Source organism: Salmo trutta, chromosome 6 (assembly GCF_901001165.1).
Source record: "Salmo trutta chromosome 6, fSalTru1.1, whole genome shotgun sequence".
Taxonomy (NCBI): Eukaryota; Metazoa; Chordata; class Actinopteri; order Salmoniformes; family Salmonidae; genus Salmo; species Salmo trutta.
In genome coordinates this window covers 9,883,675-9,909,892 of record NC_042962.1, presented here as the reverse complement: position 1 = coordinate 9,909,892, position 26,218 = coordinate 9,883,675, and the positions used below count along the sequence as shown (strand labels likewise).

Sequence of the window (26,218 nt, the reverse complement as noted above, 5' to 3'; positions counted from 1 at the left end):
CATTTGCAACTGCGACCTGGCCAAGATAAAGAGTAGCAATTCGATGCATACAACAACACATACAGTGGATATAAAAGTACACACCCCTGTTAAAATGCCAGGTTTTTGTGATGTAAAAGAATGAGACAAAGATAAATCATGTCAGAACTTGTTCTACTGTTAAGGTGACCTATAATGTGAATAATTCAATTGAAAAACAAACTGAAATCTTCGAGGGGGAAAAATGAAAAATAAAAACCTTACAATAACCTGGTTGCATAAGTGTGCACACCCTCTTATAACTGGGGATGTGGCTGTGTTCAGAATGAAGCAATCACATTCAAACTCATGTTAAATAGAAGTCATTACACACCTGCCATCATTTAAAGTGACTCTGATTAATCACAAATAAAGTTCAGCTGTTCTAGTAGGATTTTCCTGACATTTTCTTAGTTGCATCTCAGAGCAAAAGCCATGGTCCGCAGAGAGCTTCCAAAGCATCAGAGGGATCTCATTGTTGAAAGATATCAGTCAGGAGAAGGGTACAAAATAATTTCCAAAGCATTACATATACCATGGAACACAGTGAAGACGGTCATCATCAAGTGGAGAAAATATGGCACCACAGAGACATAACCAAGAACTGGACGTCCCTCCAAAATGTATGAAAAGACGAGAAAACTGGTCAGGGAGGCTTCCAAGAGGCCTACAGCAACATTAAAGGAACTGCAGGAATTTCTGGCAAGTACTGGCTGTGTGCTACATGTGACAACAATCTCTCGTATTCTTCATATGAATGGGCAATGGGGTAGGGTGGCAAGACGGAAGCCTTTTCTTACAATGAAAAACATCCAAGCCCGGCTGTAGTTTGCAAAAACAAACATCAAGTCCCCCAAAAGCATGTGGGAAAATGTGTTATGGTCTGATGAAACCAAGGTTGAATTTTTGGCCATAATTCCAAAAAGTATGTTTGGCGCAGAAACAACACTGCACATCAGCCAAAGAACACCATACCCACAGTGAAGCATGGTGGTGGCAGCATCATGCTGTTTTTCTTCAGCTGGAACCGGGGCCTTAGTCAGGGTGGAGGGAATTATGAACAGTTCCAAATACCAGGCAATTTTGGCACAAAACCTTCAGGTGTCCGTTAGAAAACTGAAGAGGAAGGTCACCTTTCAGCACGACAACGACCCAAAGCACACATCCAAATCCAAGAAAGCATGGCTTCACCAGAAGAAGATTAACATTTTGGAATGGCCCAGCCAGAGCCCAGACCTGAATCCAATTGAACATCTCTGGGGTGATCTGAAGAGGGCTGTGCACAGGAGATGTCCTCGCAATCTGACAGATTTGGAGCGCTTTTGCAAAGAAGAGTGGGCAAACATTGCCACATCCAGATGTGCCACCCAAAAAGACTGAGTGCTGTAATAAAATCAAAAGGTGCTTCAACAAAGTATTAGTTTAAGGGTGTTCAACAAAGTATTAGTTTAAGGGTGTGCACACTTATGCAACCAGGTTGTGAGTTTTTTATTTCCCCCCCCTCAAAGATTTCAGTTTGTTTTTCAATTGAATTGTTCACATTATAGGTCACATTAACAGTAGAAAAAGTTCTGACATGATTTATCTTTGTCTCATTCTTTTACATCACAAAAACCTGCCATTTTAACAGGGGTGTGTAGACTTTTTGTATCCACTGTAGTTACACATGGAATAAACAAAACATACAGTCAATAATACAGTAGAACAAAGGAAAACAAAAAGTCAATACACAGTGAGTGCAAATGAGGTAAATGAAGACAATAAATAGGCCATGGTGGCGAAGTAATTACAATATAGCAATTAAATACTGGAATGGTAGATGTGCAGAAGATGAATGTGCAAGTAGAGATACTGGGGTGCAAAGGAGCAAGATAAATAATAAATACAGTATGGGGATGAGGTAGGTAGATAGATGGGCTGTTTACAGATGGGCTATGTACAGGTGCAGTGATCTGTGAGCTGCTCTGACAGCTGGTGCTTAAAGCTAGTGAGGGAGATATGAGTCTCCAGCTTCAGAGATTTTTGCAGTTCGTTCCAGTCATTGGCAGCAGAGAACTGGAAGGAAAGACAACCAAAGGAGGAATTGGCTTTGGGGGTGACCAGTGAGATATACCTGCAGGAGCGCGTGCTACGGGTGGGTGCTGCTATGGTGACCAGTGAGCTGAGATAAGGCGGGGCTTTACCTAGCAGAGACTTGTAGATAACCTATAGCCAGTGGGTTTGGCGATGAGTATGAAGCGAGGGCCAACCAACGAGAGCGTACAGGTCGCAATGGTGGGTAGTGTATGGCGCTTTGGTAACAAAACGGATGGCACTGTGATGTACTGCATCCAGTTTGTTGAGTAGAGTGTTGGAGGCTATTTTATAGATGACATCACCGAAGTCGAGGATCGGTAGGATGGTCAGTTTTACAAGGGTATGTTTGGCAGCATGAGTGAAGGATGCTTTGTTGCGATATAGGAAGCGGATTCTAGATTTAATTTTGGATTGGAGATGCTTAATGTGAGCCTGGAAGGAGAGTTTACAGTCTAACCAGACACCCAGGTATTTGTAGTTGTCCACGTATTCTCAGTCAGAGCCGTCCAGAGTAGTGATGCTGGACGGGCGAGCAGTGATCGATTGAATAGCATGCATTTAGTTTTACCTGCGTTTAAGAGCAGTTGGAGGCCACGCAAGGAGAGTTGTATGGCATTGAAGCTCGTCTGGAGGTTAGTTAACACAGTGTCCAAAGAGGGGCCAGAAGTATACAGAATGGTGTCGTCTGCGTAGAGGTGGATCAGACTCACCAGCAGCAAGAGCAACATCATTGATGTATACAGAGAAGAGAGTCGGCCCGAGAATTGAACCCTGTGGCACCCCCATAGAGACTGCCAGAGGTCTGGACAACAGGCCCTCCGATTTGACACACTGAACTCTATCAGAGAAGTAGTTGGTAAACCAGACGAGGCAATCATTTGAGAAACCAAGGCTGTCGAGTCTGCCGATAAGAATGTGGTGATTGACAGAGTCGAAAGCCTTGGCCAGGTCGATGAAGATGGCTGCACAGTATTGTTTCTTATCGATGGCGGTTATGATGTCGTTTAGGACCTTGAGCGTGGCTGAGGTGCACCCATGACCAGCTCTGAAACCAGATTGCGTAGCGGAGAAGGTACGGTGGGATTCGAAATGGTCGGTAATCTGTTTGTTAACTTGGCTTTCGAAGACCTTAGAAAGACAGGGTAGGATAGATATAGGTCTGTAGCAGTTTGGGTCTAGAGTGTCTCCCCCTTTGAAGAGGGGGATGACCGCGGCAGCTTTCCAATCTTTGGGAATCTCAGACGATACGAAAGAGAGGTTGAACAGGCTAGTAATAGGGGTTGCAACAATTTCGGCAGATAATTTTAGAAAGAGAGGGTTCAGATTGTCTAGCCCGGCTGATTTGTATGGGTCCAGATTTTGCAGCTCTTTCAGGACATCAGCTATCTGGATTTGGGTGAAGGAGAAATGGTGGGGGCTTTGGCGGGTTGCTGTGGAGGGTGCCGGGCAGTTGACCGGGGTCGGGGTAGCCAGGTTGAAAGCATGGCCAGCCGTAGAGAAATGCTTATTGAAATTCTCAATTATAGTGGATTTATCGGTGGTAACAGTGTTTCCTAGCCTCAGAGCAGTGGGCAGCTGGGAGGAGGTGCTCTTATTCTCCATGGACTTTACAATGTCACAGAACTTTTTTGAGTTAGTACTACAGGATGCAAATTTCTGTTTGAAAAAGCTAGCCTTAGCTTTTCTAACTGCCTGTGTATATTTGTTCCTAACTTCCCTGAAAAGTTGCATATCGCGGGGGCTATTCGATGCTAATGCAGAACGCCACAGGATGTTTGAAGGTAGGCCTTGAAATACATCCACAGGTACACCTCCAATTGACACAAATTATGTCAATTAGCCTATCAGAAGCTTCTAAAGCCATGATATCATTTTCTGTAATTTCCCAAGCTGTTTAAAGGCACAGTCAACTTAGTGTATGCAAACTTCTGACCCACTGGAATGATAAGTGAAATAATCTGTCTGTAAACAATTGTTGGAAAAAATGATTTGTGTCATGCACAAAGTAGATCTAACCGACTTGACAAAATTATAGTTTGTTAACAATAAATTTGTGGAGTGGTTGAAAAACTAGTTTTAATGACTCCAACCTAAGTGTATGTAAACTTCCGACTTCAACTGTATGTGGAAATATCAGGGTATGAATTATGGTCCATTTCAAAGCTTTGTATTGTATATGTTGTATCGTATTGAAATGGTGGACTTTAAAACCCTGACCTGTACCACAACTATTTAACAGCAATGGCCTCACATTGGTCCCAGTGAAAATAATGTATTTGCCAAATACTTAACAGTTCATTCTACTCATGACCCAATGAAAATAATGTGTCCCCTTAGCACAAATGACACATTCCATTCAGCTTCATTATAAAATTCTGAAACAATTATTATTATTTTTTTTTAAATCAGTAGTCAATCATATTGCACTTCAATAGTAACACATTGAATACGTAATGCAGAAGAGAAACGGTAGAGAGGGACTGAATGGGATGAGAGTGTGAGTTGCATTGGAGAGGGTTTATAGACCATGGTTCATAGGGACTGGATGGGCTCATGTTCATAGTGGAAATGAAGCCAACATAACCCTGTCCTAATAATGTCATAAAAAGTTATGGCAACTGATGCCAAATTGACTGATGTTAGGATCCCCCAAAAATGTCTGGCAGGCCATGTGCTATTTTAGCTAGGTAACGGTATGTGTCATAACACCAATATAGCCCAGGGTTCCAGTAAACTACCACCCTTCAATTTCATTTCCTATTTTTCTCCTCTCCACTTCTCTTTTCTCCTCTCATTAGAAATTGGCCCAGTCTAAAGTGTACTTGGATCCACACTCACATCAGAACTTGGCCCAGTCTACAGGGTACTTGGATACACACTCATGGCAGAACATTGTCATCATTCCACCATTATCCACATCGTTGTCGCGTTTAGCATCGTTCCTGAAGTGGAGAAAGGCAAAGAGAGCGAGAGAGAGAGGGCAACCACTGCAGAGGTTTAATTATGCTGAGCAATACTACAAGAGATCAGTATTCATTCTCCAGACTTGGAGTTGTCTAACACGTCATCACACACAATACACTCCCAGTCACTCAGACAGGCCCTTTCCTACCTGGAGTTGGAGCTGTCTGCTTCCCTGCTGTTGAGTTCCCCTGCTGACAGACAGGTCTTCACAGAGCCGTAGGAACCTACTGGACGGGTCTTACCTCCAACACTGAGAGGAGGAGAAAGGAAGAGGGACAGAATGAGAGGAGAAGGAATGAAAGGGAAAGAAGGAATAGGGAATAGTTTTTACTGGTGGACTTACATTAATATTGTGTTACATATTGACAGGATTTATTGACGTGTGCGTATGTGTGTGTGCGCGCATGGTATGTGCATTGTGTGTGTGTGTGCGCGCGCATGGTATGTACATTGTGTGTGTGTGTGTGTGTGTGTGTGTGTACTAACCCTAAAGGAGGACTAGTCAGGCCCGACACAGCAGTGCAGTTAGGAGAGTAACCAGAAGGGGTGCTCCTCACTGATCCTGCAGATGTAACCTTAATGGATGGGATCCCTATAGGGAGGGGAGGAGAGAGAAAAGGAGAATAGAGGAGAGGAAGGAGGAGAGGGGGGATGAGGACAGGAGAGGAGGTGCAGAGAAAGGAGGTGCAGAGAGAGGAAGGGAGATGAGGAGAGCGGAAGGGAGATGAGGAGAGCGGAAGGGAGATGAGGAGAGCGGAAGGGAGATGAGGAGAGCAGAGAGAGGAAGGGAGATGAGGAGAGCGGAAGGGAGATGAGGAGAGCGGAAGGGAGATGAGGAGAGCGGAAGGGAGATGAGGAGAGCGGAAGGGAGATGAGGAGAGCGGAGAAGAGGGGAGGAGATCAGGGGAGAGAGGAGAGAAGAGGGGGGATGAGGACAAGAAAGTAGGAGAGTGGAGAGGAGACAGGAGGATTACTTGTTAGATATTACTGCATGGTCGGAACTAGAAGCACAAGCATTTCGCTACACTCGCATTAACATCTGCTAACCACGTGTATGTGACAAATCAAATTTGATTTGAGGAGACGAGGGGAGGAAAGCCGAGAGGAGATGAGGAGAGAGAGGAAAGGCAGAGAGAGGATGTGAGGAGGAGTGGAGAGAGGAGGCGTGGAGAGAAGAGGTGAGAGGAGGCGAAGAGGGGAGAGGAATACAGGGTGTAGACAAAAACATGACAGTCCTTTCTCTCCAGCAAAGTGGCTTTAGTTCAGTGACGTTGTATCTGAATGGCTGATGGCTGCACAGCCCAAGAGGTTGTGTTAGTTCAGTACTACAGAGTGCTAGCTCCAGTGTTAGTTTAGTACTACAGAGTACTAGCTCCTATTAGTTTAGTACTACAGAGTACTAGCTCCAGTGTTAGTCTAGTACTACAGAGTGCTAGCTCCAGTGTTAGTACTACAGAGTGCTAACTCCAGTGTTAGTCTAGTACTACAGAGTGCTAACTCCAGTGTTAGTTTAGTACTACAGAGTACTAGCTCCTATTAGTTTAGTACTATAGAGTGCTAGCTCCAGCGTTAGTTTAGTACTACAGAGTGCTAGCTCCAGCATTAGTTTAGTACTATAGAGTGCTAGCTCCAGCATTAGTTTAGTACTAGAGAGTGCTAGCTCCAGTGTTAGTTTAGTACTACAGAGTGCTAACTCCTATTAGTTTAGTACTATAGAGTGCTAGCTCATATTAGTTTAGTACTACAGAGTACTAGCTCATATTAGTTTAGTACTACAGAGTACTAGCTCATATTAGTTTAGTACAGTACTACAGAGTACAAGCTCCAGTGTTAGTTTCAGTCAGTGTGTGTTAAATGTGTGTGTTACCCGAGTGCTGAGCCAGGCCAGATCTCTGGGGTAAACAGGAGGAAGAGTAGGACACAGCAGGAGAGTTGGCCTTCTTCCCAGGAGCAGGAGGCTTGAACTGTGGAGAGTGCATGTGTGCGCACACCCACACTGTTCTATGCTGTGCAACACACTCACTGTGTATGGCTCACACACTTAAAAGAACCGTTAAACACTCATACCCATGCGTCAGTGCAGCTCCTTACATAATTTAATGTGTCTGCTGCATTCTCACTGAACCGCCGCTGGCAGGATGGACACTGGACATAATCTGAGACAACATAATCACACAGTTCTCAGACTAACTTTGCTATACAGCGCTCAGTGGTGAGGCTGAGGCAAGCTGCAATGCATGCAGGAGGAAGCAGTGGAGACAGAGAGAGGAAGCAAGCAGAGAAAGAGAGAGGTTAGTGATAAGAGAATTATCTAATAAAGGTAAATGAATCAATAAACCATGATGAATTATTAGTCATACAGCATGGTTAATGAATAATCAATGTAATGATCAATGTAGTGATCGATTAGTCCAATTAGTCCCAGAAAATCTAGTAGAGGCTGTAGAGGGAAAGAAATGTGTGTGAGTATTTAGTGTGCCCATGGGAACAGGAGCCAGATGGTAAAGGGAGTAAAAACTTCAAAGAGTTCCTAACCTTGAAGGAAAGGAACAGGCTGTGCTGGATAGTGATAAACAGTGTGGGGAGTCAAAGTGGAGAGGCAGTTCACCAACAGTTTGTGTGTAAATGCATGTGCGTAAGAAAGCAAGAACTATAAAATGACTGTTTTGTTATCCTGACCTCAGAACGTTCTCTGAATAAAGCTACAGAAACCTTTTGCAGAAAGCTGAGTCCTTGCCTAATTATTTAACCCATTGTCTTACAAACCTTGGGCATTAGTCAAGGCGTATTGAGTATTGATTATTATCATCAAGATATAGAATTCTTTTATCAGTTAGTACATTGGCTCTTGGGGTTGGGGGTCCCATGAGAAAATCTGTACTAATCTTACGAAACATGTTACCAATCAATATGAAGATCTCCACATGGGCCTAGGCCTCCTATAAACCTACATTGAAAGGCAAAACACTTGTTTTATCGCTAATGCTAAGTGTCAGTGTGAATCATTTTCCCCCTCTTTCAGAGGTAAAACATTACAATTGTAAAGCTAATAGGCTGTGTGTTTGTTGGTGGACTGAGGTGAATGAACCTACAGCAGCCAAGGTGACAACGGCCTTTTACTGAGGAGTGGCTTCCGTCTGGCCACTCTACCATAAAGGCCTGATCGGTGGAGTGTTGCAAAGATGGTTGTCCTTCTGGAAGGTTCTCCCATCTCCAAAGAGGAACTCTGGAGCTCTGTCAGTGACCATAGGGTTCTTGGTCACCTCCCTGACCAAGGCCTTTCTCCCCCGATTGCTCAGTTTGTGCCAGGAGCCAGCTCTAGGAAGATTCTTGGTGGTTCCAAACTTCTTCCATTTAAGAATGCAACAGGCCACTGTGTTGTTGGGGACCTTCAATGCTGCAGAAATGTTTTGGTACCCTTCCCCAGATCTGTGCCTCGAAACAATCCTGTCTTTGCGCTCTACAAACAATTCCTTCAACCTCATAGCTTGATTTTTGCTCTGACATGCACTGTCAACTGTGGGACCTTATATAGACAGGTGTGCCTTTCCAAATCATGTCCAATCAACTGAATTTACCACAGGTGGACTCCAATCAAGTATAAACATCTCAAGGATGATCAATGGAAACAGGATGCACCTGAGCTCAATTTCGCATCTCATAGCAAAGAGTCTGAATGCTTATGAAAGTAAGTTATTTCTGTTATTTATTTTAATACATTTTCAGAACTTTTTCCAAACCTGTTTTCGCTTTGTCATTATGGGGTATTGTGTGTAGATTGCTGAGGATTTTTTTTATTTCATCCATTTTAGAATAAGGCTGTAACGTAACAAAATGTGGAAAAAGTCAAGGGGTCTGAATACTTTCTGAATGCACTGTACATGTACATATCTACCTCAATTACCTCGTACCCCAGCACATTTACTCGGTACTGTTACCCCGTGTATATAGCCAAGTTTTCGTTACTCATTGCGTATTTATTCCTTGTGATTTTATTTTTCAATTATTTCTCCTCTCTTTGCAGTGTTGGAAATGGCCTGTAAGTGAGCATTTCACTGTAAATGTACACCTGTTTTTTACAACGCATGTGACAAATACAATTTTATTTGATCACACAGTCACCGAATGGAATCTGAAAACACCACAATCACATAGTCACTGGATATAATCTGGAACAACACAGTCACTGGATATAATCTGGAACACAATCACAGTCACTGGATATAATCTGGAACACAGTCACTGGATATAATCTGGAACACAATCACAGTCACTGGATATAATCTGGAACACAATCACAGTCACTGGATATAATCTGGAACACAATCACAGTCACTGGATATAATCTGGAACACAATCACAGTCACTGGATATAATCTGGAACACAATCACAGTCACTGGATATAATCTGGAACACAATCACAGTCACTGGATATAATCTGGAACACAATCACAGTCACTGGATATAATCTGGAACACAATCACAGTCACTGGGACGTGGGGGGGTGGAGGAGGAGATAAGGGTGGTGTTACCTGTTACGTACGTAGGAGCCCCCCCCCTGACCTGAGTGAGGCCCTTGGTAGCTCTGATGGTGGCGATGAAGTCCTCGTGTTTCCTACGCCAGTTGGACTGCTTCTTGGAAGGCTCTGGCTGGAACACACACACACACACACACACACTTCAGTGATCCATTGGTATAGAATGATGAAGGGCTAACTAGGTCCGAGATGGTGCCGTCAGTGTGTTGGTGGCTGTTGTTTTTTTTTAGCCTTGAGCAACACCAAGAATCCTCTGAGCAAAGTCTCTCAATTGCTTCTAAGAAACTGTTTTGTCCACTGATTGTGATGCTGATATATTTGGCCAGCATATATTGTAAAGTCCTCTATAACAGTGCTTTAGGTCTTCCTGGACTCTGAGATGTACCACTAGTGACAGAAGTGGTTTGGCGTCATACCACTTCACGGTTGGTCACATGACACTCGCAGTCACCTCATATCTGGTTACAGCTCAGATCACACGCTTGTATCCCTCAGTGATTAAACTGGGTTTAATACAGACTACACTGTATATGCACATCCAATAAGTGGATACTCCCTTTAAAGTGCAGTGCAGTTCACCAGTCCCAATTCAAAACACATTATCTCCTCTAGATATCTGCATGCTCCGGGTTTAGTACGGTCATTAAAAGGACAGTACCAAGACATTGCATTTACCATAATGTTTAAGCACCTGCAAGCCCTGGAGAATAGTGACAGTGAGTTAGATTCCTAAATGTGAATTAATGTTATAGGTACCAAAGTGCATGCCTACCTATTACACACAGAGTCTACCTACATATGATTTCTCCCATGAAAACGTTACTACAGGAGAACACACCTAGTTCTGTCCCAAAAGTATTGCACTATAGGACATGGGGTGTAATTTGGGTTAGCTGTCAGGCAGCGTGGCTAGCTCAGCTAGCTGTCAGGCAGCGTGGCTAGCTCAGCTAGCTGTCAGGCAGCGTGGCTAGCTCAGCTAGCTGTCAGGCAGCGTGGCTAGCTCAGCTAGCTGTCAGGCAGCGTGGCTAGCTCAGCTAGCTGTCAGGCAGCGTGGCTAGCTCAGCTAGCTGTCAGGCAGCGTGGCTAGCTCAGCTAGCTGTCAGGCAGCGTGACTAGCTTTGATTTGATTTATTAGGATCCCCATTAGCCGACACCAATGGTGACAGCTATTCTTACTGGGGTCCGACACATAACAAAAAAGACATTACAGACAAAATACTTTACAATACATACATTTAAAAACATTAACAGTGTGTTTGCATCTATCAGCTCCACATACATGTCAGTACACACACACACAACAAGTAGGTCACATGTCAGTACACACACAACAAGTAGGTCACATGTCAGTACACACACACAACAAGTAGGTCACATGTCAGTACACACACACAACAAGTAGGTCACATGTCAGTACAGACACACAACAAGTAGGTCACATGTCAGTACACACACACACACACACACACAAGTAGGTCACATGTCAGTACACACACACACACACAACAAGTAGGTCACATGTCAGTACAGACACACAAGAAGAAGGTTACATGGGGTAGAGGCGTTGTGCCGTGTTGCTTTATTCTGTTTATTTTTTTTAAACCAGGTTTGCTGTTCACTTGCTCTATATAAGATGGAAGGGAGTTCAATGCACTCATGGCTCTGTATAATACCGTACGTTTCCTTGAATTTGTCTGGTGGGGTAAGTGTGTGTGTCAGTTGACTATGCAGACAATTTGGAATTCACAACACATGAATGTTTCTTATAAAAACATGACATTACGCAGCCATTCTTTCCTCAACTCTTAGCCAAGAGAGACTGGCATGCATAGTATTAATATTATCCCTCTAATTACAATGAAGAGCAAGACGTGCCGCTCTGTTCTGGGCCAGCTGCAGCTTAACTAGGTCTTTCTTTGCAGCACAAGAATGGACAATGATCAAGATAAGATACAACTAGAGCCTGCAGGACTTGCTTTGTGGAGTGAGGTGTCAAAAAAGCAGAGCCCAATCTATACAACCATTGAATCTGAACAAAAATATAAAAAAATGCAACATGAAAAGTGTTGGTCCCATGTTTCATGAGCTAAAATAAAATATCCCAGAAATTTGCCATATGCACAAAAAGCTTATTTCTCTCAAATTGTGTGCACTAATTTGTTTACATCCCTGTTAGTGAGCATTTCTCCATTGCCAAGATAATCCAGCCACCTGACAGGTGTGGCATATCAAGAAGCTGATTAAACAGCAGGATCATTTTAGGTTCTAATTTTGAGTACATAAATCACAGACACTATAGAAGCTTAACCAAGTTTAATTCTTCCCAAAGGGTCGTTACAGCTGTAATTCAGACAAAACACATTTCACACAAGCACTGATATTTAACCCTTTCGCCTAGGCTGAGTCTTCTCCTCCACAACTGAAAAGCCAATGCATCTCTGTTGCTAGACAGAACAATTTTCCTTGCTCATGATGCCATCTATTTAGTGAAGTGCACCAGTCCCTTCTGCAGCAAAGCAACCCCACAACATGATGCTGCCACCCCCATGCTTCACAGTTGGGATGGTGTTCTTCGGCTTGCAAGGCTCCCCCTTTTTCCTCCAAACATAAGAATGGTCATTATGGCCAAACAGTTCTATTTATGTTTCATCAGACCAGAGGACATTTCTCCAAAAAGTATGATTTTTGTCCCCGTGTGCAGTTGCAAACCATAGTCTGGCTTTTTTATGACGGTTTTGGAGCAGTGGCTTCTTCCTTGCTGAGCGGCCTTTCAGGTTATGTCGATATAGGACTCGTTTTACTGTGGATTATTGATACTTTTGTACCCGTTTCCTCCAGCATCTTCACAAGGTCCTTTGCCGTTGTTCTGGGATTGATTTGCACTTTTCGCACGAAAGTACGTTCATCTGTAGGAGACAGAACACGTCTCCTTTCTGAGCGGTATGATGGCTGCGTGGTCCCATGGTGTTCATACTTGCGTACTATTGTTTGTACATATGAATGTGGTAGCTTCAGGCATTTGGAAATTGCTCCCAAGGATGAACAAGACTTGTGGAGGTCTACAATTTTTTTTCTGAGGTCTTGGCTGATTTCTTTTGATTTTCCCATGATGTCATGCACAGAGGCACTAAGTTTGAAGGTAGGCCTTGAAGTACATCCACAGGTACACCTCCAATTGACTCAAATTATGTCAATTAGCCTATCAGAAGCTTCTAAAGCCACAACATCATTTTCTGGAATTTTCCAAGCTTTTTAAAGGGACAGTCAACTTAGTGTATGGAAACTTCTGACCCACTGGAATTGTGATACAGTGAATTGTAAGTGAAATAATCTGTCTGTAAACAATTGTTGGAAAAATTAGTCATGTCATGCACAAAGTAGATGTCCTAACCGACTTGCCAAAACTATAGTTTGTTAACAAGAAATTTGTGGAGTGGTTGAAAAACGAGTTTTAATGACTCCAACCCAATTGTACGTAAACTTCCAGCTTTAGAGAGCCAATGGAAGCCTTAGAAAATGTCACGTTACAGCACAGATGCTGTATTTTCGATAGAGATGCAACAGAAGGACAACAAATTGTCAGACAGGGCACTTCCTGTATGGAATCTTCTCAGGTTTTGGCCTGCCATATGAGTTCTGTTATACTCACAGACACCATTCAAACAGTTTTAGAAACTTTAGAGTGTTTTCTATCCAAATCTACTAATTATATGCACATTCCAGTTTCTGGGCAGGAGTAGTAACCAGAATAAATCGGGTACGTTTTTTATCCGGCCGTGAAAATACTGCCCCCTATCCTAAACAGTTTTTAACAAAGAGTTGCAGTCTGTTTTGGAATGGGTGGCCAGTAATAAACTGGTCCTGAACATCCATTATACCCCTTTAACCTCTCTTGGGTATGTGGGACGTGACCGTCCCACCTGCGGGACACACTATTCAACAGCCAGTGAAATAGCAGGGCGCCAAATTCAAAACAACAAAAATCTCATAATTTAAATTTCTCAAACATACAACTATTATATCCCATTTTAAAGATACACTTCTCCTTAATCCAACCACATTGTCCGATTTCAAAAAGACTTTACGGCGAAAGCATAACATTAGATTATGTTAGCACATCACCTTGACAAGAAAAACCACACAGCCATTTTACAAGCAAGGAGATGCGTCACAAAAAACAGAAATACAGCTAAAATTAATCACTAACCTAACCAGTTCACCTGGCCGTGCTGCTGCTCCAGTTCCAACTGTTCTGCCTGCAGCTATGGAACCCTGACCTGTTCACCGGACGTGCTACCTGTCCCAGACCTGCTGGAACCCTGACCTATTCACCGGACGTGCTACCTGTCCCAGACCTGCTGTTTTCAACTCTCTAGAGACAGCAGGAGCGGTAGAGATACTCTCAAAGATCTGACACTTACTCTTGTGTTACTGACTTGTTGCACCCTCGACAACTACTATGATTATTATTATTTGACAATGCTGGTCATTTATGAACATTTGAACATCTAGGCCATGTGCTGTTATAATCTCCACCCGGCACAGCCAGAAGAGGATTGGCCACCCCTCATAGCCTGGTTCCTCTCTAGGTTTCGGCCTTTCTAGGGAGTTTTTCCTAGCCACCGTGCTTCTACACCTGCATTGCTTGCTGTTTGGGGTTTTAGGCTGGGTTTCTGTACAGCACTTTGAGATATCAGCTGATGTAAGAAGGGCTATATAAATACATTTGATTTTATATGAGCGTTCACGCGAGCACGCTGTTTTTTCTTTTCCTCCTTGAATGAATACACTTGTCCGGTTGGAATATTATCGCTATTTTACGAGAAAAATACCATCAAAATGTATTTTAAACAGCGTTTGACATGCTTCTAAGTACGGTAATGGAACAATTTTACTTTTTTCGTCTCGAAATGCGCTCGCGCGTTACCCTTTGGATAGTGACCTGAACGCACGAACAAAACGAGGTATTTGGACATATCTATGGATTATTTGGAACAAAAACAACATTTCTTGTGGAAGTAGCAGTCCTGGGAGTGCATTCTGATGAAGATCAGCAAAGGTAATACAATTTTTCGAATACTAATTCTGAGTTTAGTTTGCCCCGAACTTGGCGGGTGTCAAAATAGCTAGCCGTGATGGCTGAGCTATGTACTCAGAATATTGAAAAATGTGCTTTCGCCGAAAAGCTATTTTAAAATCTGACATAGCGATTGCATAAAGGAGTTCATTATCTTTAATTCTTAAAATGATTTATGTATTTTGTCAACATTTATGATGAGTAATTTTGTAAATTCACTGGAAGTTTTTGGTGGGAACACATGTTCTGAACATCACACACCAATGTAAAAAGCTGTTTTTGGATATAAATATGAACTTGATTGAACAAAACATGTATTGTATAACATAATGTCCTAGGAGTGTCATCTGATGAAGATCATCAAAGGTTAGTGCTTCATTTAGCTGTGTTTTGGGTTTTTGTGACATATATGCTTGCTTGTAAAATGGCTGTGTGATTATTTTGGTCTATGTACTCTCCTAACATAAACTAATGTTTTGCTTTCGCTGTAAAGCCTTTTTGAAAAATCGGACAATGTGGTTACATCAAGGACAAGTGTATCTATAAAATGGTGTAAAATAGTCGTATGTTTGAGAAATTTGAAATTATTGGATTTGAGGTTTTTGTATTTCGCGCCACGCTGTTCCATTGGATATTGGCTAGACGTTCCGCTATGCAACAGGTTATTAAGGGTTTCAGTGACTTCATTAGGTGTGGTTGCTGATGTGTATATGGTTAAGTCATCAGCATACATGGACACATGCTTTGTTTGTCTACTGCCATTGGTAGGTCATTGGTAAAAATACAAAAGAGTAGATGGGCTTTGACATTAGAGAAGCTTCAATTAAAATAAAAACACTCAGTTCTATTAGAAAGATAGCTCTGAATCCACGATACTGCAGAGGTAGAAAAAAAAAAAGTTCTGAACAACCAGTTATGGTCGATAATATCAAAGGCTCACTGAAATCTAACAGTACAGCTCCAACAATCTCCTTATCAATTTCTTTCAACCAATCATCAGTAATTTGTGTCAATGCAGTACATGTTGAGTGCCCTTCTCTATAAGCATGCTGAAAGTCTGTTGTTAATTTGTTAACAGAGAAATAGCATTCTATTTGGTCAAACACACGCAAGCTGATTGGTCTGCTGTTAGAACCAGTAAAGGTCGCTTTACCACTATTGGGTAGCGGAATTACTTTGGCTTCCCTCCAGGCCTGAGGACAAAAACTTTCCTCTAGGCTCAGATTAAAGATATGACAGACAGGAATGGCTATAGAGTCAGCTACCATCCTCAGTAGCTTTCCATCTAAGTTGTCAATGCCAGGTTTGTCATTATTGATCAATAATCATTTTTCCAAGTCTCCCACACTAACTTTACAAAATTCAACTTTCAATGCTTTTCTTTCATTATTTGTTTTTCCTTTTATGCATGAGTACAATGGCTCACTGTTCGCATTTCCTGCCTAAGTTTGCCCACAATTAAATAATCATCAAAATAATTGGCCACATCAAATGGTTTTGTGATGAATAAACAAACAATCTGATTCAATGAAAGATGGAGTTGAACTTGTCTTTCTGCCCATAACTTTAATTTAAAATTCTTCATATCGTTGATCTTGGCTTCATAATATAGTTTATTATTCTTTTAGTAATTTTCTTCGTTTAGTCACATCATATCTCAATTTGCAGAAAGTCAGATTTGCAGCCAGACTTATTAGCCACTCCTTTTGCCCTATCTCTTTCAACCATACAGTTTTTCAATTCCTCATCAATCCATGGAGCCTTAACAGTTCTAACAGTCAGTTTACATTTTAGTCATTTAGCAGACGCTCTTATCCAGAGTGACTTACAGTAGTGAATGCATACATTTCATACATTTTTTTTTTTCCTGTGCTGGCCCCCCGTGGGAATCGAACCCACAACCCTGACGTTGCAAACACCATGCTCTACCAACTGAGCTACAGGGAAGGTTTCTTAACAGGTGCATGTTTATCAATAATTGGAAGAAGCAATTTCATAAATTCGTCAAGTGCAGCATCTGGATGCTCCTCATTAATCACATCAGACCAACAAATATTTTTAACATCATCCACATAAGAGTCACAGCAAACTCTTGTGTATGATCTTTTATATACTATTTTAGGCCCAGCTGTTGGAACTTTGGCTTTCCTGGATATAGTCACTATATGTGATCACTGCATGGGTACGGATACAGCTTTAGAACAAAGTTCTACAGCATTGGTACAAATGTGATCAATACATGTGGATGATCTTGTTCCTGTAGTGTTTGTAAACACCCTGGTAGGTTGATTAATAACCTGAACCAGATAACTGGCAATGGTTACAGTGAGAAGTTCTCTTGAGTGGACTGTCAATATTCAGGTCCCCAAGAAAGTAGACCTCTCTGTTTACATCACATACATTAGCAAGCATATTAGATACTGACTGTTATCAAAAAAAGAGCAAACAAAGCAAGAGAAAAACATATACATTCCATTAATCAGTTGGTGTGTGTGAGCGCTGCGGGGTCAATGCTACGAACCCATGGGCTCTCTCATCCCTTCCAAGCTTTTGGGAGGGATGGTGGACAATGAGCCTGTCATATTGGATGTAAGCATAGTCCCCATGGGATCTGGCAGCTTTCTTGGCTGGGATAAGTTCTTTCCTCTTCTGGCGCTCAGCTTCAGGATAGTCCTTATTGAGGAAGATATATGTTCCTCTCAAGTTCTTGGCTCTTTCCAGAACAGCTACCTTGTCCTTGAACCTCAGGAACTTGACCACTATGGCCTGGGCCTGTCATCTGGGCCGGTGGTGGGTTTTCCAGTCCTGTGGGCCAGCTCCACCTCAATCATCCCGTGGTCCCTCTTCAGTTTCTCTGAGATCATTTCTCTCACTTTGTCCTCAGACTCCACCCAGGTCTCCTATAAAGATGCTGCAATTCTTGTTAGTTTAAAAGATCCTTCCCCTGTGACAGAGACACCACTGTCCTCAATGGTAACGTTACTCCCGCTGGCTTTGGTCTTTATCATGGTAACAACGTAGGTTACACTGTTACTCCTCGCAGTTCCAGACATGGCAGGTCGCAAGGAAGATTGAAAACAACAACAAACAGCAGGAATCTAGACAGCCACAATCCGCGGTCCCAGCCACAATGGCTAACCGCATCGCGGGCTGCGTTCAAGCCCTCAAGAAAACCAAGCTAGCTAGGTAGCAGCTAGGTTACTTGCTACGACAAACTGCTCCTCAGACCCGGCCTTGGTTGGCAGGATCACTGGACAGATAATAACGGTCCCAGCAACTGATGCCAATCACATCGCAGGATTCAAACTCAAAAAAGGTAGCTAGCTAGTAACTCAACTTTTTCAATAGACTTCAAAATTTCCCAAAACAACAAACCTTCTTTCAGTGTTCAACAGTAAGTGACGAGCGTGGCAAACTCAGGCAGCGTGGCAAACTCAGGCAGCGTGGCAAACTCAGGCAGCGTGGCAAACTCAGGCAGAAGCAGTGGATAATAGTCTAGTCATCTAGCTACTCCTTGTCAATTGGACTGCCGTCTACACAACAAGCAATAGTCTGACTAGTTGAGCTAAAGACAAATCTGGGACCAAGCTAGTTTAGCTAAATAACAGATCTGGGACAGGGCTAGGAGCCAAGCTCTGCTCTGGAAGGCCCAAGCACATACAGCTTTAGACCAGAATTACATTTCCAGTTTCCCAAAATAGATTGGTTTGAAAAAGTGAATTTCAAACATAGGGAGATAATTTAGCGGTGGATTAGTGCATGCAGTTGTCAGACGACAGTCTTGAATTGGTCATATGATATTCTGAGATCATAGGATTTTCCAACACGATAGATACTTTGTCTCCTTCTCATGGTTATGATCTGTTCCATATGTAGTGCTGGCCTGTAGGTTCATGTATGGTTATGATCTGTTCCATATGTAGTGCTGGCCTGTAGGTTCATGTATGGTTATTATCTGTTCCATATGTAGTGCTGGCCTGTAGGTTCATGTATGGTTATGATCTGTTCCATATATAGTGCTGGCCTGTAGGTTCATGTATGGAATTGGCATTAAGGCACTGTTAATGCCCAGGGTACCAATGTCAGGCTACAGGCCAGCACTACCGATGTCAGGTTACTGTTTCTAAATTATGCTTCTGACACAATAGAGCAAGATGCAGTGCCCAAAGGGCTAGGCCAATACACGTTTGAATACTCTAGCTAATACACACAGCAATGATGTGTTTCAAAACCACACAAACATACATAAAAGAAAAACTATTCAACTTACTTTCACAGCCCTAGTGGTGGTGGTAGAAGTTTTGACTGAAATACATAAGTGGTTTAAGGTATATAACAAATCTGGAAACAGAAATGATGATACACTAAATGACCAAAAGTATGTGGACACCTGCTCGTTGAACAAAATCATGGGCATTAATATGGAGTTGGTCTCCCCTTTGCTGCGGGGACTCAGACACAAGAGCATTAATTAAGTTGTGCACTGATGCTGGGCGATTAGGCCTGGCTCAATTCATCCCAAAGGTGTTCGATGCAGTTGAGGTCAGGGATCTGTGCAGGACAGTCAAGATCTTCCACACCGATCTCAACAAATCACTTCTGTATGTTCTTCGCTTTGTGCACATAGGCATTGTCATGCTGAAACAGGAAAGGGCCTTCCCCAAACTGTTGCCACAAAGTTGGAAGCACCGTATCGTCTAGAACATCATTGTATGCTGTAGTGTTAAGAATTCCCTTCACTGGAACTAAGGGGCCTGAACCATGAAAAACAGCCCCAGATCATTATTCCTCCTCCACCAAACTTTGCAGTTGGCACTATGCATTCAGGCAGATAGCGTTCTCCTGGCATCCGCCAAACCCAGATTCTTCCGTCAGACTGCCAGATGGTAAAGCGTGATTCATCATTCCAGAGAACGTATTTCCACAGCTCCAGAGTCCAATGGCAGCAAGCTTTACACCACTCCAGTCGACGCTTGGCATTGCGCATGGTGATCTTAGTCTTGTGTGCGGCTGCTCGGCCATGGAAACCCATTTCATGAAGCTTCCGACGAACAGTTATTACATTTACATTTTAGTCATTTAGCAGACGCTCTTATCCAGAGCGACTTACATTGCATACATTTCATTCATTTAAAAAATAAAAAAATGTATTGTGCTGACGTTACTTCCAGAGGCAGTTTGGAACTCGGTACTGAGTGTTGCAACCGAGGACAGACGATTTTTACCTGCTACGCGCTTTAGTACTCTGCGGTCCCGTTCCGTGAGCTCGTGTGGCCTACCGCTTAAGCGGCTGAGCCGTTGTTACTCCTAGAAGTTTCCACTTCACAATAACAGCACTTACAGTTGCCTGGGGCATCTCTAGCAGGGCAGACATTTGACAAACTGACTTGTTGGAAAGGTGGCATCCTATGACGGTGCCACGTTCAGTAAGGCCACCATACTGCCAATGTCTGTTTAAGGAGATTGCATGTCTGTGTGTTCGATTTTATACACCTGTCAGCAACAGGTGTGGCTGAAATAGCCAAATCCACTAATTTGAATGGGTGTCCACATACTTTTGCATATATAGTGTAGGTTCACATTTAGCTAACAAATGTAGGCTTGTTTTACAATATAGATAGCATAATTAACTACATAAAATAGTTGACTATATAGGGGAAATACATGGAAATCTTCTGTTTGATGTATTTGATACCATTCCACCCATTCCGCTCCGGCCATTACCACGAGCCCATCCTCCCAAATTAAGGTGCCACCAACCTCCTCTGGTAGAAGTGCTCAAAAAGTGACTTTTTGGACCTCATTGCCAAAATACATAAAGGTTCACAAAGATAATATAGGTGCTCAAAGTTGACCTATTTTGCATACCCACCATACAATGAGACATCCATGTCTTCATCATTGGAAAAAAATTACGGTTGAGACTGAAAACACATTAAAGCTTAACTATTTTAAAATGTTTAATAAAAAAATACTTTTTAACCTATTAAACATCAATTATCTAAAAACCTGTAAACTCCGATTTTTTTCTTTCTCGATTTTATACACCTGTCAGCAACGGGTGTGGCTGAAATAACAGAATCCACTAATTTGAAGGGGTGTCCACATACTTTTGCATATATAGTGTCGTTCACATTTAGCTAATAAATGTGGGCTTGTATTACAGTAGAGTGGGTCTTTTGTCTTCATTCAATTCATCACTAGGTCCCTTCCACAGCAGTCTGTTGCAAGCTTTGGCATGATTATTGGAGCTGTTCTCCTATTATGAACCGTGTGCTGTTGTGTTGTCTCACCTTTGGTTTGACGGGTTTGAAAATGTAGATCTCTGTTCCCTCAGCTCTCTGCTTTCCATAATCAAACATCTTCCTCGTCTTAGCTGGTGCTTGCTGACAAATAGGGAGGTATGTTTCTTCGGCAGGGGGACAAGGAAAGGGGCAGGGATGTTTAAACCGCAATACACGCATGCAACTGCTATAGTGTGTGTATGTACTTGTTTTCCTACCTTATCAGGGCCCCAGTGTACAAACAAATTCACCTGAATATCTTGACAACGTAGGAAAACAACTTTTTTGAAAAGTCAGGACTTATTTTAATGTCCTGAATTTGTTCAAATGCTATTTTAAGCTCAAGGGTTAAGTTTAGGGTTTTGTGTTAAGGTAATGGTTAGGTGTAGGGAAAATACAATTTAATGGTCAAATGTTTTTACTCCCCAAAAAGTCTGAAATTTCACAAAAATAGAGCTGCTTGTGTGTGTACGTTGATACAGTACATAATACCCCTGATTAATCTGTGGAGGGAGTCACACCTCAACTCAGTCAGCAATACAGCAACAGAATGACTAGCAGCTGCTGCCTCGGTCCTCCATCTGATGACAACTGCTGTGGAAACTGGCAACAAAACACAGATAGTGGTCATTATTTCATCACCGACTCCATATTTTTAGCTGCTGTAAACATGGATACTTAACCTCACCAGTGTTTGGTAAGCATATCAAAACATAATCCATGTTTTACTCTGCTGCAGAGGGAAGGGTGTAATTATGAAGCCTGGGGGATGTGTATACCAGCTGTGGCTCATCAGAGAAAGCAACATGAATCTGTACACAAATCTGTGTGTTTGTGTCTTCCCAGGACTGTAGTGTAGAAGGTCCTTCCATAGATCTTACAAGGGATCAGCTCTCCATTGGAGTGTAGAGCCTCCTCCACATCTGTACGGGAAGGAATGGATGGGGTGTTTCGTCTTCTTTAAATCCCAATGTCATTTGTCGGTTTATGTGAAATGTATTTTATCTAATTCTATTATAAATTCTCAGTCTGCAACATCACAAGCTGAACGTACTCAAGTAACAAACACTATAATCCACTTGTTCAAAATAGCATAAATACCTGCATAAAATAGTTGACTATATAGGGGAAATCTTCTGTTTGATGTATTTGATACCATTCCACCTATGCCGCTCCGGCCATTACCACGAGCCCGTACTGCCCAATTAAGGTGCCACCAACCTCCTCTGGTAGAAGTGCTCAAAAAGTGACTTTTTGGACCTCAATGTCAAAATAGATAAAAGGTTCTCAAAGATAATACAGGTGCTAAAAGTTTACCTATTTTGCATATCCACCATACAATGAGACATCCATGTCTTCATCATTGGAAAAAAATTACAGTTGAGATTGAAAACATATTAAAGCTTAACTATTTTAAAATGTTGTTTAATAATAATTTAGATTTTTAACCTATTAAACATCAATTATCTAAAAACCTGTAAACTTGTAGCTTAGACCCTATTTGATGTCATCTGAGGTTTTTGTGCTGTGCCTGCCATCGGTTGAGACACAATGAAGGTAGAAGTTAGGGATTCATTTGTTTTACAATTTTATTTTCATGACAGTACAGAATTGGGCAGATCATGATTGAGCGTACATTCCAGCACAGTAGGTGGCAGCATGCACTTAAAAGATTGTTTGCGGACCGCTATGACACCATAGAAGAAGACATTCGAAGGTGGGTGGACCGGCGGCCATCTTTGTGGTAGTAATTGGAAGTAAAAATGTCAGTTCAATTTAAATTTCATGTACCAGCTAAACTGCAGTGGTTTGAAGGGATAGGTCAATTTTATGAAATCTATTTCAATGATTAAAATGACACCTACCCTGTATTCAAGAGCTTGTTGTGTTTCAACCGATGGCAGGCACAACAAACACCTTAGATGTGGGTCTAAACTACAACATACGCTTATGAGAAGAAAAAAAACTGTTTTGAGAATTGAGGTTAAAGTCATACATTTTAAGCTTTTTTTAAAAGAAATGATAAAATAGTTTGGCAACCCCTTTTGTAAGCTTTTAAAGTATATCAAAGTAAACCGTTTATCTTTTCCTGTGATGATGACATGGACGTCTGAAAAATAGGTCAACATTGAGCACCTTTATACATGTAGGTTATACCAGGCCCATTTTTAGGCTCTTATTTTGGTTGTGAGATGGAATAACCTTTTATCTTGGCCAGCTCGCAGTTGTAAATGAGAACTTGTTCTCAACTGGCCTACCTGGTTAAATAAATAAATAAAAACCCACCGGTAGATGTTGGCTTGAAGGTTAGCATGAGGCTGCCATTCTAAGCATACATTTCGTCCTTTGCTCAAGCGCTGTAGTCTACATGTAAAGGCTATCAAATAGCTTCTGAGTTACCAAATAGCAATCAACTATTCAAATCAATGCCTTCATTACGAACAACCAGTGTTATCATAACACCCTAGCTAGTCATAGACTAGTCCGCCCGGTTTTGGCTAGACACAGCAAAGAAAGTTGTCGGTAAAGAGAATTCCCGAAAAACAACACAAAAAAAACTATATTTATTAAACAGTCAAATCTATAGCTGGTTATGTCCTCAATGTATGAATTACTAGCGTTAAACGTCTTACCCTTAAAGCCCACCATCTCGCTTGTCTGTGTCGGTTGATGCTGTTGCAGCCATTGAGGTAGGTAACAACAGACGTTGGCTTTCCCAAACTCGGTCCTGCTTCGTCTGTGCCGGTCAGTATCAATTAAATGTCAATTTATGGCCTTTATTGACATGGGAACATATGTTTACATTGCCAAAGCAAGTGAAATTGCTAATAAACAAATGTGAAATTAACAATTTAAAAAAGACTGCTCAGTGCGCGCTTTCTCTGACTGACTCGCTTTCTATGACACACACACACACGGTCTGTAGTTTTTCATTCCAAATAGTAGACCTATAGGACGTTTTTTATCTGATATTGAGTCGTGTTGGAACATCAATTATTAGGCTAAGAAATAAAAAGAATAACGTAATTGAATGACATGTATTAAAATACATATTGCATTAGTAGCCTAATTGAACAGGCGAGCTAGTGCACGAGCAGTGCCCAGCGCCCAAACGTCATGCCCACGTGCGCCAGAAGAGGTCCAGTTGCATCTGTAGATGCGACAGAAAACAAACGACCGCTTATGTCGCTGTGTGATTAACGGTGCAAAGCAGCTTGTTTGGAAGTCCTCAACACACACACAGGGTAAGATTTTATAACGTGTCAAGTTTCGGTGTATGTAATCGGTTTAAATGGTGCCGCTTTCGCTGTGTCTCAAAGGCTGTCAAACTACAGATTGTAGAGAAGTATTTGTCAATACTAACCGATATTTTCTGGTGTTTTGATTTAGGCCGGTTGAATCTCGTCCCCTTGTTTTGCAAATGATACATCGCCACAAATGTGATTACAATGTTGCCATATAGCGGACGTTAATGCTATTACACCGTTGGAACATTAATTAGTACGGTTACATGCACATAATAATGTGATTGTACATAATCAGATTAATAATAGTTCGATTAAAACGTGTACATGCTTTGCACGAACGATTTCCATACTAATCCTGTTTACATGGACACATCTGAAATCAGGCTACATAATGGCTCTATAAAATGTAGAACATCGCCAATCCAAAATAAACGCTCTTTCTACAACAGCGAACATGTTCGGACATTAAAGTTTATATGTGAAAACTACTTCTAAAAGATGGATACATTCAGTTGTTCAGAACACAACTCACTCGCGCTAAAGAGGGAAGCTCGCTCGGCTGGTGCACATTCGCAGATTGAATGCAACACTGGAACGCCGATTAAGGTGTTTACATGTTCTAATAGTTACAAAGATTACTCAGAAAACCAGGTGTTTTAATCGGCGATATTGACCTTGTGCCGATTAAGATAAACAGAGTATGGTGTTTACATGATTTGTGTAATCTACCTACTGCCCATAATCCGTTTAATATTTAATTATGAGTGTGCATGTAAACGTTGTAACAACAAAATGCACTCACTGTCGCGCTCTAGTCCACATTCGTTCAGATTGAATTAGAGAAATATCGTAATGGGGGGGATTACCAAGCCATGCATCAGGGCCGGTCCTGGCCTTTCTGCTACCGTAGGTGAGACCCAAAAAATTGCAGCCCCTACAAGGATCGTGACAGTAAGCAAAATGTCGTTGTAAAGATGTCTAAAATACGTATTTGTCCAGATATTGAAGTTATTCAATTTAGGTTCTGAGTGAAAGGTGAAAATATAAATTTTCCAGAAGTTGAAATCAGGTTTGTTTTTGGTTCTGAATGAAAGTTGAAAATATGTCATTTTTAGATGTCTATGTTTGGGCCAAATCAAAGCTGGTCCAGACCAGCCAAAATCTGATTGGTTCAGACCGGACCAAAAAACAACTTTTGTGTAAATCCAAGGTCGGTCCGGACTGCACCAAAAATACAAGTCCGGTCTGGACAGGGCAAAAAAAACGACGTCCAGAAGGCATCAACATCGGTCTGTGTTTACTGAGGTATAGCCTACAACAGGGATGGGGAAACTCCAGTCCTTGGGGGGGCAGAGTGGTGTCACACTTTTTCCCCTTCCCTAATCAACACAGCTGATGAAACTAATTGCATTCTAAACTGAGGATCATTATTAGTTCACTGTTGCTGTCAGATGTGTTAGTGTGACGCCAATCAGGGCCCAGAGGACTGGAGTTGTGCATCCCTGGCCTACAGTGGCATTTGAAATGTTATTTCAGGTGCCCATCTATGTGGTAGGCCTATTATTTTGTAAAACACCCCAAAAAAGATGGCCGGTCCGGACAGGACCAAAAACGGATGTCCAAAAGATGTCGGACCGTGCTTACTGGGGTGTAGTCTACCACGTTTTGTAAAACAGGCCGTTGCATTGGCTTTATTACTCCTGATTCCTGTGACTAATCAATTAGTCTATTTAAGTGCTAAATATCAGCTACCCAACTTTATCAGGAGTTATCCTGAGCCTATTTGCAATGTGTTTACACAGTGGGAAATGCAGTATTTGTATTTGCTTTTTCGCTTGTCAAAAATATACTGATACAAACTTGAAACCACTGATCATGACAACCGGGTAAAACTCCTGGACAACAGTTGTGATTGTCCATTCCATATTGTCAATTTTACTTTGACCTGTCCTGTTTTTAGGATATGTTGTTTGTTAACATGTCAGTGCATTTTTTTATTTTTTTTTGATTGG

The 26,218-nt window shown here is 41.9% G+C and overlaps 1 protein-coding gene across 1 annotated transcript; it reads right to left on the bottom strand.

The window, feature by feature from the left end:
- Positions 1–4,484: 4,484 nt before the first annotated feature.
- On the bottom strand, positions 4,485–24,449 carry LOC115195393 (zinc finger C2HC domain-containing protein 1A-like). The gene is made up of 11 exons (XM_029755206.1): positions 24,323–24,449; positions 23,592–23,695; positions 21,840–21,881; positions 21,451–21,561; positions 20,968–21,083; positions 9,592–9,709; positions 7,150–7,214; positions 6,926–7,022; positions 5,545–5,650; positions 5,207–5,308; positions 4,485–5,036 (listed from the first exon to the last, which is right to left on the bottom strand). Exons 2-11 carry the CDS (start codon positions 23,605–23,607, stop codon positions 4,934–4,936), a joined length of 876 nt encoding a protein of 291 aa, XP_029611066.1. The 5' UTR covers positions 23,608–23,695; positions 24,323–24,449; the 3' UTR covers positions 4,485–4,933.
- Between the last annotated feature and the right edge of the window lie 1,769 nt (positions 24,450–26,218).

Excerpts from the sequence above, each read along its gene's own strand:
- LOC115195393 (XM_029755206.1), bottom strand. Across the intron at positions 7,215-9,591 it reads GGCTCCTACGTACGTAACAG|ATTATGTCCAGTGTCCATCC; the intron begins GTAACACCACCC and ends ATGTTGTCTCAG. Across the intron at positions 5,651-6,925 it reads TGGCCTGGCTCAGCACTCGG|GGATCCCATCCATTAAGGTT; the intron begins GTAACACACACA and ends CCCTCCCTATAG.